At 49.3% G+C, this 15,715-nt stretch overlaps 1 protein-coding gene across 8 annotated transcripts in view; it reads right to left on the bottom strand.

The window, feature by feature from the left end:
* Positions 1–15,715, bottom strand: part of LOC149353062 (GTPase-activating Rap/Ran-GAP domain-like protein 3) — an 829,394-nt gene that overhangs the window by 57,710 nt on the left and 755,969 nt on the right. For 6 of the 8 annotated variants that reach the window (XM_089582257.1, XM_089582254.1, XM_089582249.1 and 3 more), the window contains 2 exons: positions 10,711–10,758; positions 7,871–7,952 (listed from right to left, as the gene is read on the bottom strand). In XM_089582257.1, the coding sequence (XP_089438383.1) occupies positions 7,871–7,952; positions 10,711–10,758 (130 nt within the window). Of the gene's footprint in view, positions 1–7,870; positions 7,953–10,710; positions 10,759–13,281; positions 13,315–15,715 lie in introns of all 8 variants that reach the window. The other 2 variants (XM_089582252.1, XM_089582255.1) reach the window with 2 other exon arrangements.

Below are 15,715 nucleotides of genomic sequence, written 5' to 3'. Positions count from 1 at the left end.
GGTTTTGTTTGCGCTTCTCCTTTTCTATTCCGCCACGCAGAGCTAGTTCTCGAGCGTATGTTCCTTCGACACGGCAAATCTGTTCGAGAATTATCGCTGCAACACCCGCGTGTTTCTAAGATTATCGCTATTGTTCGCGATGAGGAGCGCTGGTTATTAGGGGAATTGTGTGTCATGCTCGAGTACTACACGGCCCAAAGCGGCGGCGTTCTGGATCGGCGAGTGGCGGCCGTGCGTGTTATCACCGCCACGTGGCTCACCTTTACTTCGTGAAAAAGCTCGTCCCGTAAATAGTTCGCTTTCCAAGTCTCCGTTTGCGTGGCTGCCTGCCTGATTGCATGTCGTCACGTGAGAAAACACCGCGAAACAGCCAAAGTACCGTCCATGTTTTCTTTATTTATAGTTGCTCTTTAAAACAATATGGAAGCGAGCACGTTAATGAACAATAAAGATGTCCCTGTGCCCTTGCACATAAATCTGTGAATTTCGAGGGTTTAGCTTGAATTGAAACGTACGCTGACTGACAAAGTAGAGGAGCGACTGCGACGGCGCATGTTAAAGCTTACGAGCATCCAAGCACAGCCATTAGTTTTCGATCCCCTAAAGTAGAAGCGATGAAAGCCTATTAAAAAGCAGCGGGTCCTCCTAATTTCGTTCTAGGATGCCAACCTGCTGGCCATCTCATTCGTAGTGCAGAGCTCGAAGGTAACGGCGCTGTTTAGTCACTTAGAGTAAAGCCAGCCTCTCTGCATTGACCTCACGACATGCTGTCGTTCGGTAAACCCCTACTGCAAAGCTAAACAGATCACAAGAACGCACCCAAATCCCCAGTGCTTCCTCTCCTCGCAGGTGACCTTTCCGTTATTGCAAACCGCTGCATTATTTTTCATTTCTTACTTAAAAGCATCCTTTCCCTTTCAATAATGCACGAAGGAGAGAGAAAGCGTTACTGAAATGAAGATTGTAGCCATCTCCGTATGTTTCACTTGTTTCGGTTTCTTCGTCACAGCGAAAATCGAGCTAGACTCACTCCCGAGCCTGAAAATTTAAGTCTTTTAGCGACGCTCACCATCAATATTTCTGATGTGGCTGTTGGACTTGTAAAATCCCGATTTAAAGTTTTATTTATGGCGCAAACAAACAAAAATGCGGTAAAAAAATAGCAGGGAAAGGACATGCAAGCTATTCCGCGTGTAACGGAAGCGAAAATATCAGCAAGTGTAGCTACCACGTGCGTACACCTGTCCAGAAACCCCGGTACTGGGCCTCGGCGACACCCCTCGCAAAACGATGGAAAAGAGGAAAAAAAGCCCGCGCAGGCGTCTCCTTCCTTCGGGAGACGTGACGTCTGGGCGCCACGAACCGACGAGCTCGGATTTCCCTCCGAGCAGCGCGGCGGGAACTATCCGGCCCGCCTCTGCCAGTACGTGACCGGCGATATCGGCCTAGCAACCTGCAGGGAAGAAGGCAGGGGTCTGCTCATGGGACCGGAGCCGCCGCACCTTCGGCACACCTAGGTTGCGCGACCGTCCTCTCAGCGAGTGAAGAGCGCTTCGATGCTGAGAGCCCAAGGCCCGGTCGCGATGGATGTGCCGCTCTCAGCTCATTTTTTTTTTTTTTTGCTGATTTGAGCGGCCCGCGCAAGCTCCCTATAGTTCGGAAGAGCGCACTACGAACGCCAGTGTGCGCCGATCCTGATCATCTCTGAAACGCCCTCTCAGTTTAAGCGCTGGAACGTGCGGCAGTGAAGCTGCTTGTCTAGCTGCCATGCGCTGAATTACGGGAAGTTCCGAGCGCCGAACGCGAAATGTGCTGCTTACCGCAGCGACTGCAATGAATTCGATGCGCACGCGCAGCTCAAGCGTGGCGGTGTGATCCACTTCTGCAGATTGGACGATTTGGTACTCGCCGCCTAAGCGATGGGGTGGGAGGGGAGAGCACCGGCCTCGCCTTATGACCTTTTTTCTGCATTTGGTTTGTCGTCCGCTTGCAGGACCCGTCGGTACAGCTTCGACTGCTACCTGGCACGCCCATGCAGTGAAGAAAGCGTCTGAGTCGTTTCCTAGTGAAATCTACGTTTACTAATGCATATTTATTCTTTGATAAAACGATGCACGGTGGTGCTTGCAAAGCCGGTGGTTTGGACTGATCATTAGAGTAGCTTCTGCGCGACCTTCCTTCTCTGGCGATCAAGGGCTTTCTCTCCGCGCCGTGATGGGAGAAGTGTGCTAGACGATGCGTTATTCAAGAAAGCAAATCTTCGGACAACGGTTTCGTACGTCGATTGAGCCTGCAGCTACTTCAGCGTTACTGCGTTGTCTGGGCCAAACCCGTCAATAGAGAAATAAGAAATAAAGAGAGGTGACTCGGCTTAAACTAGCCTCAGGAAGTACGTCACGACTGCCCAAGCGTCTAGTATTATCACCAAATGCCAGAGGACGCAAGCGTCAAAAGAAATGTTCTTATATTCAAACGTGCAAACTTGTTGTTGCTAAGTAATTATCTTATGCTTCAACTCCACTGTTTTAACATATATATGAAGATGTAATTTATTGAAAAGAGTTTCGGAGGTTTTATTACTTTTTTTTGCCACTGACAAGCCTTTTGAAGCCATAGCATGCCATAGCAATGGCCTAGTCAGACCGCCAGTCGTCTGCGCTGTCAGCACGTGATAGTGGGCGTCGGTTGCGTCGGTGTTGCTGTGTTGCACCAAACAAGTTTTGGCTAGTTGGAAAAAAGGTGAGACACGTTTTTACAACAATGCTGCTTGCAAACACCATCATAAAGAGTCAGCACAGGCTATTTTTGTGTTTTTAAGTCGTAGTGCGCTGTTCACATACAGCGTAATACGCGTGGCGCCCGTGTGAGCTGTTTATTTATAGAAGTAAGAGGGTGGAATGGGGGGCAAGAGGTCCCGAGCCCGAATAAATACAGCATGCACACATTGCGCGGTGCAGTTTTAGGCCAAATGCTTGTGCATTCATGAAACCTTGGGCTTCTTTATTACTCTGAAAGTTGCGGATATATCGTTTTGCTCGTGATGAATAGCATTCCACGACTTATTCGTGCGCAGGTGCGGCGTGGCGCATATTTCAATCTTCAAAGGACTTGCATTTGTACGTTTCGGATATATTTGAACTGCGTCTGTTCAATTCATATTTAGACTCAAATTGTACTGCGTGTATTTGCGTGCCAGCGTTTTTATATTGCGTTGATGTGTTGACTACCTGTCTTGTGCTCTCTGTTCAGATTTGCTTGTACTAAGGAACGCAGTTATCTTTGTATCGGACCTTTCTTTACCATGCTGGTCTTGGTTTGCGCCTAGTCTTAATGTGCTCGTCCTTTATCTTGCGCTGTAATAAACAGTTTCCTCGACACTCTGTCTTTTTATTAAATACTGCACGCTGAATGACCATTATCTCCAGACAGAAGACAAGCGCGTCATATAGAACGAGCCCTTGTTGATTTATGCATCTAGACCTCCTTGTATTATAGGCTCACTTTTCTGTAAAACTTACATTGCAATAATTTCGGTACGACGAAATTCTCAGAGGGGGTTAACCGAGACATTCTGTCCGCCTCCAGCCACAGCCAAACGTGGGTAACGCACAAGCGATTCGAAATTTGCGCCAGTTAAACCGAAACGGGAAGTGTGTGCGAGTTGCTTCCACCAGTCGCTGGGTGCGCTAAAATCCACTGGGCGGCGCGTAAGCATTCGGAAATTCCTTTGAATGAAACCGGAAAAAGAAGCGTGGGCCAACTGCTTCATCAACCGCTAGGTGCCTTAAAATCGATTTGAGTGGAACGCGAGCAATTCGAAATTCGCGCCAATGAAACCGAAACAAAAAGTGTGGGCCAGTTGCTCTCACCAACTGCTAGGTGCGCTAGACTCGATTCGGCCGCAGGAGTCTACGGAAGTGTCCTCTCTAATTCATTCTTTCTTTATGACCCATCTAAGCGACCACCTGTCGCTTGCATGGCGTACATGGCCATCCCCTTATCTTGTCCTCTACCCTCCCCCAGCGGTTGATTGCTTAGTCGCTTGACAGGTACCGGTTAAGCTTCTCTCTGCATTGCATTTTTTTCTTCTCCTCCAGCGTTCAGCCACGGGACATGGCCTGGCTTCACTGCGGGCTAAAAGTGTGCGAGCGCCGTCTAACTGGCTGCGCACTGAGGCCCGGAAGGAAGGGGCAACCTGAGTGAACCTAAAAACGATCTTCCCCAAGAGCCCACGCGGTGTTAGCGAGAGGCTGCGTGCTGTCACGTATCGCTATTTTACGTTGACCGCACCGGGATTTGCACGCAAATTGTTTCTCTCGCACCAGGGATACCTTCGTTGTTCGAAAATAAAAACGAACAAAAAGAAATGAAACAAAAATTGAGTTCGGAAACAGGAAGAATGTCACTTTACTGAGGCTCCCGCCTGCAGCTGGCTTCAGCTGCTCGACTGGGGCACGGCCGCTTACAAAAGGAGCCAAAAAATCACCATGATAGGCTTGAACTTTGCACTTACTTGTCTATTTCTTTACCGTAGTCACATTGCCTAGTTAACCTCTCTGCTTTTCCCTCCTTTCTTTTTATCTGTGGCACTAACTGCGCAACTTCTTAGCCGGTACAAATTGGCTCGACAAAGGTTTCAGTGCATGAGGTCGCGTTGCGGGCATCCATGTTTGTAGAAAGAACGGCGCACGGTCTGGCATTAAAACATGTTCAGAAGGGCACGACATGACCGCTGGGTCACAACTACGCAGTTCGGAGCTTGTGCATGTTCAAGTTTTAGTTTTCTCCGAAAAAAAAAATCCATTTGCAAGTAAGCGCAATTTTGTGCTCTGCACTGTTCACTACGTTACTTTATACGAGACTCTCTGTTGCTTCTAAAACCATGGTCGCTTCAATTCTTCCCAGGGTAGTTTTTTTTTCTTTATTATCTGATCAGGGTTGTTATCGCCACGCGCAGATTCAGAAAATTACCCCTCTCTGGAGGGCATCAGAACGGTGGCTTCCAATCATTAAGTGCAAATCCAGCCAATAGATTGACAAATGGTGTCTGATCATATGCATTGTTCGGCCGCTGCAGGAAGGACGAGCAAACAGGCGCAACGCTCACTAAGTACAATAGCCTGGAACCCGACGCTACCTTATCACTGCATCTCTGTGGCAAGCAGATCCGAATACCGCATCAAAAGAACAACAAAAGGCATTGAAGCGGCTTGAAGCAGGTGCCAGGACGAGTCAAAGGCAGTGAGATAGAGTCCGGTGAAGTATCCTGGCATGATCGCTCGGACAAATTCCTCACATCCAACACTTGAGTGACAAGGCCAGCAAGTGCTCACATCGACCGTGACCGGAAATTTTTGACACAGAACCCGAGCAGTTCGGACTGCAGAAAAAAACCGAAGTAACAAGCTGACGCACGTCGCTGCTGCATCGGATGTGTTGCTAGGGACAACGACGCACTATCTGCGTTCTCGTTTCTAAAGAGTTGCAGTGAGAAAAAGGAACAGCAAAAGAATGGCTTGCGCAAATCTTGCAAATTAAATCTGCAGGCCCTTCAGAACGGAATTTTTTATTTGGTCGGGTGCCAGCACAGTTTGTTGTAGCTGTCAATTTTTTCCCGCAATTTCTTTCGCCACAAGTGAAGACTAACTTAAGGTCGTATCTATGCCGTTTTGTACTCTACGTGTGTGCGTGTATGTTCTGTTCATTATGGCCCGCACGCTGCCGCTCTTGCTTGTTGCGCGCGCAAAAGAACCACTCTCCTCGTAGACTAGCAGGAACCGGAATCAGGTCATATTTAATAAAGACCTCGACAAAAAGCGAAGTAAAGAGCACAGGGCGCCCCGAAAATGACGCTGGCAGTGAGAGGGGAAAAAAAAAACATGGTGCGATGCCGCGAACAGTAAAATAATCTTTTGGTTCAATAGCGTGCTAGTAGCGGTACCGGGAAACGTGACCTGCCATCCGAGTTGCTCCTCCACACAGCCGCCCTTCCACAACTTTATCTATATATATACTTGTATATATAAAAACCTGCCCAAAGCAAGTTCCATCGAAAACGCACGAACACACACGCACACACACGTTTGACGGTTATGTCTTCAAGGCGCGTCGGGGATGACAGGATGGGGGGGAAGCGAATGTGCGCACGGGGAACAGCAAACCGAAGAATTCTGACAGCCCACACCACAGTGGCTGCGTGAATGCCGTCTTGAATGAGCGCAGCCGAGAACAAACTGCGCCGAGAATGCGGGCCGGAACGACAGCCAGAAGTGAACGCGGCGCCCGCGAACAAAGGGCAAAGCAAACAAACTAGCGAGCCCTGCGGCCACAGAAAGGAAGTCATACTTATTCGGGCGCCGCCGCCGACAGAGAGATGGAGGCAGCGCGACAGGAATCTGCGCCGGTATGCGCGGCTTTTCCTTCCCCTTACTTCGGCACGGCGTCACCGCATCGCGGCCCAGCGGTGTCGGACAAGTGTCTGGGGCAAAAGCGTGTAGGCGGCCTGCCGCCACCAGGAAATGTGGGGATGTAGGGAGCGCGGTGGGGAGGCGCGGCACGGGTAAAACGCCGATACACAACAGCAGCGCCGGCCGCGTCAACCGGAGCGATAATACGCGGAGAGTGTGTTGGCACGCTGACCGATGGGCAGTGAAGCGAGCGGGCCGCCGATCCGGTTGCGTTCTTGTGGGCAGCGCGACATCGGCGGGAACGCCAGGAATCGCTTTGCCAGGCTCCAACGGGGTGGCCGTGATTGGCATAGCTCGCTTGTCCCGACTCGGGTGTTTCGACACGGCGCTTCCTGGAGAAAGTTCTGCGGTGACAGCTCAACTTAGTTGCGCCTGATGGAGCTTCGTGATTTCGCCAAGGTCGCAAGCGCCGCTGTATGTCTGAGGGTTCCTTCTTTCGTATTCTGTCTCCGCTCATTGCTTATTTCTCTTAACAGAAACTGGTCTGTTGAAAATGCGTAGTTTACGACGGCCATGATGTTCAGGAATTCGGTGACCTCTTTACAAAATTCTAGATGCAGAGGAAAGAGAGTAGTAAAAAGCGCGCACGAATGCAGTTTAGCCACAAATGCTGAAGGCCCTATCATGGAAGAAGACGTGTTATATGGTCAGCGAAAACCGGCGCGTTAAAGCAGCAGCGTTGAAGAAAAAGGTGTATTCAGCCTTCGACGCGTAAGATATTAGGTCAAGCTGTCTCCGTGACAGCTACTCAGTTTGAGAAGCGGCAGTAGTTAACTTGCAGCTCACAGGTGGCGCTGAAATCGTTCCACCCTAAAAACTGCCGCCGCCAGCCGCTTGGGCTGCTACAAACACGAGCCCACATTCCCCATCATTAGAGACGCACCGTTTGGCTGATAACATTCCTTGCCTCGCTTCTCTCGATGTAGCCCGGTTAGCTAACGCCTGCTTAGTGTGGGTTCGACAGAGCGCGGAAGCTCATGCCTATAAGCGCAGGTAGGTAGCGTGGAACGGTACTACGGGAGCGCCCAGAACTGCTTGCTTCTCTCGCTGCGATCGACATGGCACACTTCAGGGTACGTTACCTATCGAATGAGAACGTCGACGCTTTGATTCTCTGATCGACCAGCGGTGCATGTTTCTTTGTGTATGTCTTTACGTGATGACTGCGTTCCTTTTACGTGATGACTGCGTCATGTTTGGGTGTCTCTCTCGAATAATATGCTGCAATACGCGATACTCCGCACAAGACCTCCAGAAACACGGCTGACTTCGCCTCTAAAAATTTTTGTACCCCCCCCCCCCCCCCAAAAAAAAAAAAAGACGCTTGAACGCTGTACGCGGTCAGTAAGCTGTTGCTGTAAAGCAAACAACGTTGTGACAGGGAAGCAGAAAAGACCACTTACGTTTGCCAAGAAAGTACTTGAAGTACCAGCGCGTCTGGTACTCTGGATTCTCCAGCACGGGCGTGCTCGGTGAGCCGAACAGCTGCAGAGCAGAAAAGAAAGCGGCAGCATAGAGTTAGCGGTAGAGAAATGGCGCGGGAGGTTGGTTGCGAGTGCCTTGGCATGCCGTGACTGCACATACAGCTCAACTAACACAGTGCGCGGTGTGCTACTGGCAGGGTGTCTGCAGGACAAAAGGGCACTCGCTTTTTCCACTGCAAATAAGTAATTGAAGGGAAAAGAAAGAAAGCTCGAAAGAATCGAACAATACGATGCACTAAAGGAAACATCTACGCCTTTAGCCACAACAACTTGAGCTACGCTACACGGGAGGCTTACTTTGGTGATACGTGCACAGTCGTGTCAGATGGCGATGACGTGGCGCGACAGGTGCGACGAAATTTGTCGCTCGTTGATTACAAGGACGCCGTAACTTGGCCATGCCTTTAAGTTGCCTGATGTCGTGGTGCTGTGTGAACTGACCCATTAGGCACAACTCGACACACAACCCACATCGAATAATTTATTTCAACATGTAAAATCTGGCACGTATGCATTCTATACTGTCGACAGCAGTGACCATTATTCGAAGTTTTTCTTCCCACTTGTCTGGCTTTGTTTCTAAATCGTCCGCATCAATGCGTCAGCAATGTTATGCCAGACTTGAAAAAGACAGTTGCAGTGACTCAAAGGCGGTCGCCAGCTTTATCATCAAGCTCATCTCTCATTTACCGCGACACCAGCACAAAGAAACTCAAGAGGTTTAGAACACGACAACAATAAAAAAAAATAACGTAAAAGTTCCTGCTATCCTATCTACACTATTTTCCTCTTTATATCCTCCTCCCAAAGTCCGCAGTTAGATAAATTAACGTTCGCGGGTGCAGGACGAAGTCGACAGTGCATTCCTACCGAGCGGGATGCCTGAAGCAGGTCTACGACTACACACAGTGCCCCATCAGCCTCTCAGCGGCGCTCGCCCGTGAAGCAGCGCTTCGTTTTGTGCCTCCCACAGTCGAGTGCGAGACAACAGTCGCAAGATTCAGACTCGGCGCCGTGCAGAACTGTGGCGGCACGCAGGCGCCAATGTTGTGACAACCAGAAAATGCTGCAGCGTACCTGATCTTGATTTTTTCCTTTTTGAGCAACTGCTAATACAAAAGCAAGAAGTTCAGAAATTTTTCAGCATACGAGGAAATAGGCAAGAGTGTTTGAGTATGTAATTTTTCAGGCCAGGTCGCGTTTCGGGACAGTGTAAAGATATTTTTGTTAAAAAAAAAAAAACTGAAAGGAAGAATAGTGCAGAGCGAATTCTACCCACCTGCAGAAGATTACCTGTTGATTGTGCAAAATTCTAGCATAAAACCAGGCAAACAGAGTGTTATGAACCAGCTTTGGTGCACTTAAATAGGGTCCGTTCGTTAAGTCAGATCTTTTACAGGCCATTCCAGATATAAGGCTGAGTCAACACCAAGTGGTGTTGTGTGCCCGGTCAAGTTATAACAGGAGCATATAGCACTTTATGCTATAACTACGAAGAAAATCAGAACACAATTTGCGGATAAATGCTTTCTTAATTGAAGGGTGAAAGAAAACCTAGGTATACTAAAGGGACATGGAGGACATCTACATCCAATCATTTTTCTCGGTAAAAATTGATTCTTTAGCTATTTCTGAGTATATTGAAGCTTGTTCGTCACAAAAAGACGTGTTTATCGCCGTAAAAATTGCATTTCCCGCCCGCAGATTCAAACTTGTGACGTCCTTACATAAAAGGACAATAGATCTTCCACCGTTTTGAAGTGAATCAAGGTGTAGCGTACACTCTAGACACGAATGCGCCTATATGGGAATAAAGAGAGCGTGACCTGTCCTCTAGCACACTAACTTTTATAAAAGAGAGTGCGCAAGAGGATAGCTTACTTCTTTTTTATTCCTTTCTGTTTAGAGTGCAGTCTCCAGGACCCACGTAAAAAATTGCTGTCGGCGCACAGAAATCGTGCGGTGATGGTGACACCTGCATTCTGTTTTTTTTTTTGTCTTTTCTTACTTATAAAAGCTCGGTTTTCGAAGAGTGCTCCTTTTGATTAGAACGCAATGCGCTATCGATACAGGCCAACTTAAGTTCCTCCTCTGACTCCTTTAAGGGGGATTCCTGTGAAGAAGAAGGAACATTAACGCAAAAATATATTGCAAAAGGTCGCTCAGAAGGGCCGAAGGAAATACTTCAAATAGCATGATTGATACCGAGACACGCAGTGGTGCCTAAAGGAAGGTACAACTGAAAGAAACAGAAGGGAAGAACTCGAGCGTTACTCCTAAACGGTCGCGAGAAGTTTACGGCTGGGAACACAATACCTTCCATTCGCTGCGTCGCGCTCATCTATGGGAGCACCCGGGCGTCGTTTGTAATTACGCGGGACGAATGATGTGCCCAGTCTTTCTTACGTTTTCTGGAGCTTAGCCCCTGTTTATCTGTCGTACGCCTCGCAGGTGTAGCTCTGTGAGAAAGCCAGGAATGAAGTGAAAGCGCAGCGCCGAACTGGGGATTCCAGATTAAGGTTGCCAGTGACAGGGAAAGGCAGGGGCCTAAGGCCCACTCATCGCTTGGTCGGAGAGCGCCAAGATTGCGGCCGGGAAGGGTCCCAACGAAGGGAGCTCCGAAGAGCCACTGCAGCGCTTTTCTGGTTGCCCGGCGAGAGATGAGCCTGTGCCGAGTGGAAAGCAAACAGGGAGGCGCTGGCCACGGGAGCGCCGCTGGAGGCACCAGGAGGCGGCAAACAGAGGGAACTGCCGTTTACTTTGAGGGCTTCCTCGGTCGGCACACGGGCGAGTCGGCTGGCACAGCTCTGAGCAGGTGCCGGGGAACAGAGGTCCGGGGGATCATTCGGGGCACGGCGAGCGAAAGGGGGCCGCAGGGACAGGGGGAGAAGGGCGGGACAGACAGTGAGAAAGCGCTGACGTCCCCGCACTGTGAGACACACTCTCGTCGCAGCGCCACACGCGGACACTTGAGAGAGGCCCGAGCGGAGCTCTTGCCGAGCGACCCTCTCGTATACGTGCGCCACACGTGAAATCGCGACGCCAGCGCGAAAGTTCAGTTTAGGGAAGCCCAGGGTGAATCGGCGTAGGTGAAACTGACGCCGGACCGAGCGGCTTTTCCATGAACAGTGGGGTTCGTTGGTCGGCTTTAGCAAGAGTTTCCGTGTACCACCCACCCTTTTCTGTTGTTCTCCCTGCATAATGTTGCGGCACTCTGCTACGAGCCTCTCTGTTTACTTATTTTTCGAGACGACCCGGGCAGCCGGACCAAGGGCGGTAATGCATACGCAGGAATTCCGCTAAGCGCGGCAGAACGGAGCTCCGACTGCACGAGCCGGCAAACGGACGGCAGAAGTGGGGGGAAAATAGCGAGGCTTTGCCAGAAGAAGACAAGATCGATCACAAAATTACTGACACCGCGCTCTTTCTTTTCGTCCTGCAGCCGGCTCGCGGTGCACCTCATCTTCTCGTGCGCATTCATCCGCCCCAAAGGCGCCAGTGGTGCGATTTTGTTGGTGCGGCGGCCAAGATTGAGTGGGGCGTACTACGCGGCGGTCTCGGCGCGCTTCGAATGGTGGCGGCCGGATACGAAGCCCCCGCTTGCGTCAATGGCGCAACTCGCGGGAAGAGGCGCGCTATAAAAAGAAGAGCCCGCCGCATTCGTCCGGCTGGGCTGCCGCTTGCCTGCAGCGACGACACTACGGCCCGGACGAGCCTCGCACAAAATCAGCGCCCGGTGAAAAGGATGCGCCGGCAAGGAGCCCGTTTCGAGATGAAGAACGTGGCCCGGTTTTCGGGCTCCGGCCGTCTGAGCGCTCCGATCGTGTCAATACGCCCGGAATCGATCAGGGACGCCGAAAAGCGTCCAGAGTCGGCCGTGCGCGATGTAGACTCGTGCCCGCTCCTGATACACAGGGCCGCAATGATCGCTCGGCCCTGACACGTTCGGGACGCCGCAGACAATCAAGGGTAACGGCGACAGAGATGGCTGGGGCGCCCGCGAGCGCGGTTCGCTCCGCAGTGCGCGAAATCGGCGCGTGACGCGATAGAAAGAAAGAGGGCCACGTGTGCACTAAAGCGCGCCACGAAAACCGGGAAAAAAGGCCTCGTCAACGATGATGAAACAAAGCGGCGGGACGACACTGAAGAAGAAAAAAGATACAGAAAGGCAGTTTCTCCCTTTCGGCGAGTTTGTTTCGGCAGTTCCGTCTTTGTTTCTATGTTATGTTTTCTTCGCCTGCGTGCCAGTACGTGTCCAAGTGCGGAAGGCAAACACGAGCTTTAATTCGACTCACTGTGCACTGCCATCCTTATCAATAAATTGGTCAAAAAAGAATCAGACTTTGGTCCTGACTCGAGACACTGAGGAGTAGCGGAGTTCGTGACCAAGACGCTGATTAAGGCGTCTCAATTAAAGTGCTACAACAAATATGTTTCAAGATTTAACGTCGGCAGCCCCATTTCTAGCCACCAACTCATAGCTGCAATGATTTAAATTGTTTTTTCTTGATCTTCTTTCTAAATTCGCCTCGCAGCAATGCGAGAGAAAGAGAGGCAGAGAAACAAAAATATAGACGAAGAGGAAAGCGGCAGCGTAAAAGAGAAGCCACGCTGTAGCTCTGTAAAAACGAGTGCTATACTTCCTCGCGTGGCTGCGGAAGGCAGTCAGTAGAAGAGCGTGTTAATGAAATAATGTTCAGAGGGCTCGATGTAACGGCTTTATTGTCCGGGAGCAGAGCCCTTTCGTCACGTGATCAGCAATAATTTCAGGCAGGTGTCACGCGCGTACGGTCTGTCGGGTTAAGTAAGGTTATTGTAGTTTAACTCTTTTATGCGGAACAGTGTTCTTGGGAGTATTAAGCACTTATGCTAGTTTATTTTGTTGTTGTTGTTGTTGTTGATGAAATATAGCAGTCAGATTGTTGCCCTAATTCTTTGCCAACTCATCTTTCACCTGCTACCAAAAAGAAAAGAAGATAGGGACGGCTGTTGACATGGCGTGAGGAAAAGACATCTGATGTGACAAGCAAAAGGAGAATGCGCTGAAAGGGACTGTGCCGTGACAAATATATATCCGCGCACCTGGACACAAAAAAGTAACAGAGAAACATAAGAGCAAAAAAAAAAAAAGTAGAGATGCAGCAAAGAAAAAGGATTCCCTGGACTCTATCACGCTTCTATGAAGAAGGAAGAAAAGGTACATAGTGGCACCAAAACTTTATAAAGGAAGTTTGAACGACTGTCGAGGATCGCAGAGAGTAAGGCTCATTTTTCGAGAAGGACAAACAAACAAACAAACAAAAAACAAACAAAAACAAAATTCAACTTACGCAGATGTCATCCTTTCCTTGCGTCCAAAAGGCCTGAAAGAGTTTCCATTGTGTTCGAATAACAACGAACAAGCCAATATCGAAACGAACAAACAAGCAACAAGCAAGCAAACAAGCATGCCCCTAAAAAAAATTGAACCAAGACTGAAACGTTGCCCGTCGGAACAGATGAAACGGAAAATTCTTTACGGACTTTTTCGGACAGAAAGGAGCGATGAAAGCGGTTGCGCATCCTCATCGTCTTTGTGAGGAGAAAATACGTTATCTTCGGCAACCCACGCGCCGCTGAAAGCGATTTCCTCTGCGTGAAAAGTTGGCTTCCCTTCTTTTGGGATTCGGCTTCGACGGGCTGGCGCGTTTGTCCGAGTTTTCCATTGCGCTGGCTCGCTGAGGCCCAGCCCACACGGTACTCTACATCCTCAGCCTCTCGTCGCCAAAGCTCATTGCCGCTTGCTGGTTAGGATCTAAAATACCGCACAATATGAATGTTCCTCTGAAAACTATCTTACCAGTAAGGAATAGCTTGTAAAAGCTTCTTTCAGCGCAAACGAGTGAGGTTCCGAGAGATCGGACGGGTAAAAAAAGGGGCGCTATACGTAGTTTTGCGGTGTACAGCAACGACTGGCAGCTGTAAACAAAAGCGATGAAAACACGCCTGCTTTACATTTACACAGAGCCGTAATTAACCCACTTATTTCCCCTTTTATTCTTAGCCAAACGCAGAGCTCCTGGTGACGGCAAGCCACTTCGCCCAACCTTTTCGCCCTCTTTCCTAGCAGGTTAGGCAGGGAGCCTCTATACATCCAATTTTCACTGTTTGGGCGCTGAATTCTATTTCTCGTCTTATCTCTCACGTCTAACATTTCCGTTCCTTTTGTAAAGTGGTGGCGCTGTTCTAATCCAGGAGCGAATTTAATAATTTGGGCATTCATCTTTCCCCCAATTACTTAGCACTTCTGATCCGGACGTTTGAACGCTATGTTATTCGGAGAGTCCTGAAAAGATCGACATAGCACCACTTGTAGTTGTCTAGGCGTGGCTGCCATGGTTGATGTATGTGCGCATAGACGGCGACAATAATCAACGCCCTCGGCGGCCGCACACAAGCAGGTTTTCTTTTTTTTTTTTTTGTCTAATTGCGATAAAAAGAAAACTTACTAAGATTTAAGTATGTGTTATATCCGATCACAAGCGTTCCGCGAAAGCTTTCCGGAACTTCAATCATATAATCTGACCTCAGTTCCTATTCGATGCCGGAGTTAATTCAGCTTAGTGCAAGAACATCACTTGTCTTGACGAAGACTGTCCGAGATAGGATGATAGATAGGAAGGAAATAAAACGACTGCTTACAGTTCTGTTCGTGGTGCGTTTGGCACCCTGTACAGTGTTAACCGAACAAAAAATTCGGCCGACTACCACTCAAAACGATTCCACAATTTGTGGGAAACTGCCCATTACCAGCCACTGATGCCGCTTAGCAGCCGCCTGTTAGCAGCTGGACGGTAGCTACTGTCTTATGGTGAATTACACGAACGCTTCTGCGGTTTATTTGCGCTTGAAAATTTGGGATCGCGATCGTACCGGCTTGTTCTGTGCAATGCGTGGCGGGTGTTCATTTGGTCGCTCTGGTCTCAGAAGTGTTTTTGTGCGGTCGCTTTGCAGTGAAGGACAGTCTATTTCTTTTTCAGGTTCAATTTCAGCTGATGCCTTCATATTACCTTTACTTTCATGCGAGAGCTAAAATTTGCTTTTATAGCTGAGTAGTTGAAAAAAAAAGCAATGAAAAAAACTTGCTCCTCTCAGTCACTTGAGACACGTGGTAAGAAAAGCACAAAATAAGAGCCTGTGGAAAATTGCCACGTGGAAAATTCCCAGGCTATTCTGAGCAAGACTTAGTGCTGCAGTGGTGATAATTTATTTTGCCCGAAAGCTTCCTCTGTCAGCTGCACATATACGAAATGTAGGAAAACAGTTGTCGAAAAAGCGTCTGCAGCATCCTCAGCAGGCAGGAAAATTGAGTAAGCATTAATAAATCTCATCATCATTTATTATAAATTATTTCCTGCAGCTCTGAAAAGAGGGCAAGTCAACGCCCTTTAAGTATATTGGGGGGGTTTTAAGTAGTAAATGCTTACAGACGACGTTCGGCGCATTTCGAGGAGCGAATTTTACGAAACTACAGCGAGATTCGCGGCGGGGGGGAGGGGTGGGGGGTTAAGATACGACCTTACCCGAGGCCGTTAAAGTCCCGCTAAAAAGACTTCGAGTAGTCGCGTCGCATTGGTCCCCCTTAAACTGCTGCAGTTCTTGTCGGCTTTGAAAACGCGGTCGATCTCGGTCGCCTGAGTCCGCGCGTTTCGAGGGTCTCTTCGCTGACTCGGTTGCTGCGAAGGCAGGCTCGGCCGAATGTTTGTCTGCAGCTGGTTACTTCTG

Source organism: Amblyomma mixtum, chromosome 3 (assembly GCF_055824585.1).
Source record: "Amblyomma mixtum isolate Tamu chromosome 3, ASM5582458v1, whole genome shotgun sequence".
Taxonomy (NCBI): Eukaryota; Metazoa; Arthropoda; class Arachnida; order Ixodida; family Ixodidae; genus Amblyomma; species Amblyomma mixtum.
The sequence above is the reverse complement of the archived record's forward strand: the minus strand, read 5'-3'. Positions and strand labels throughout refer to the sequence as shown.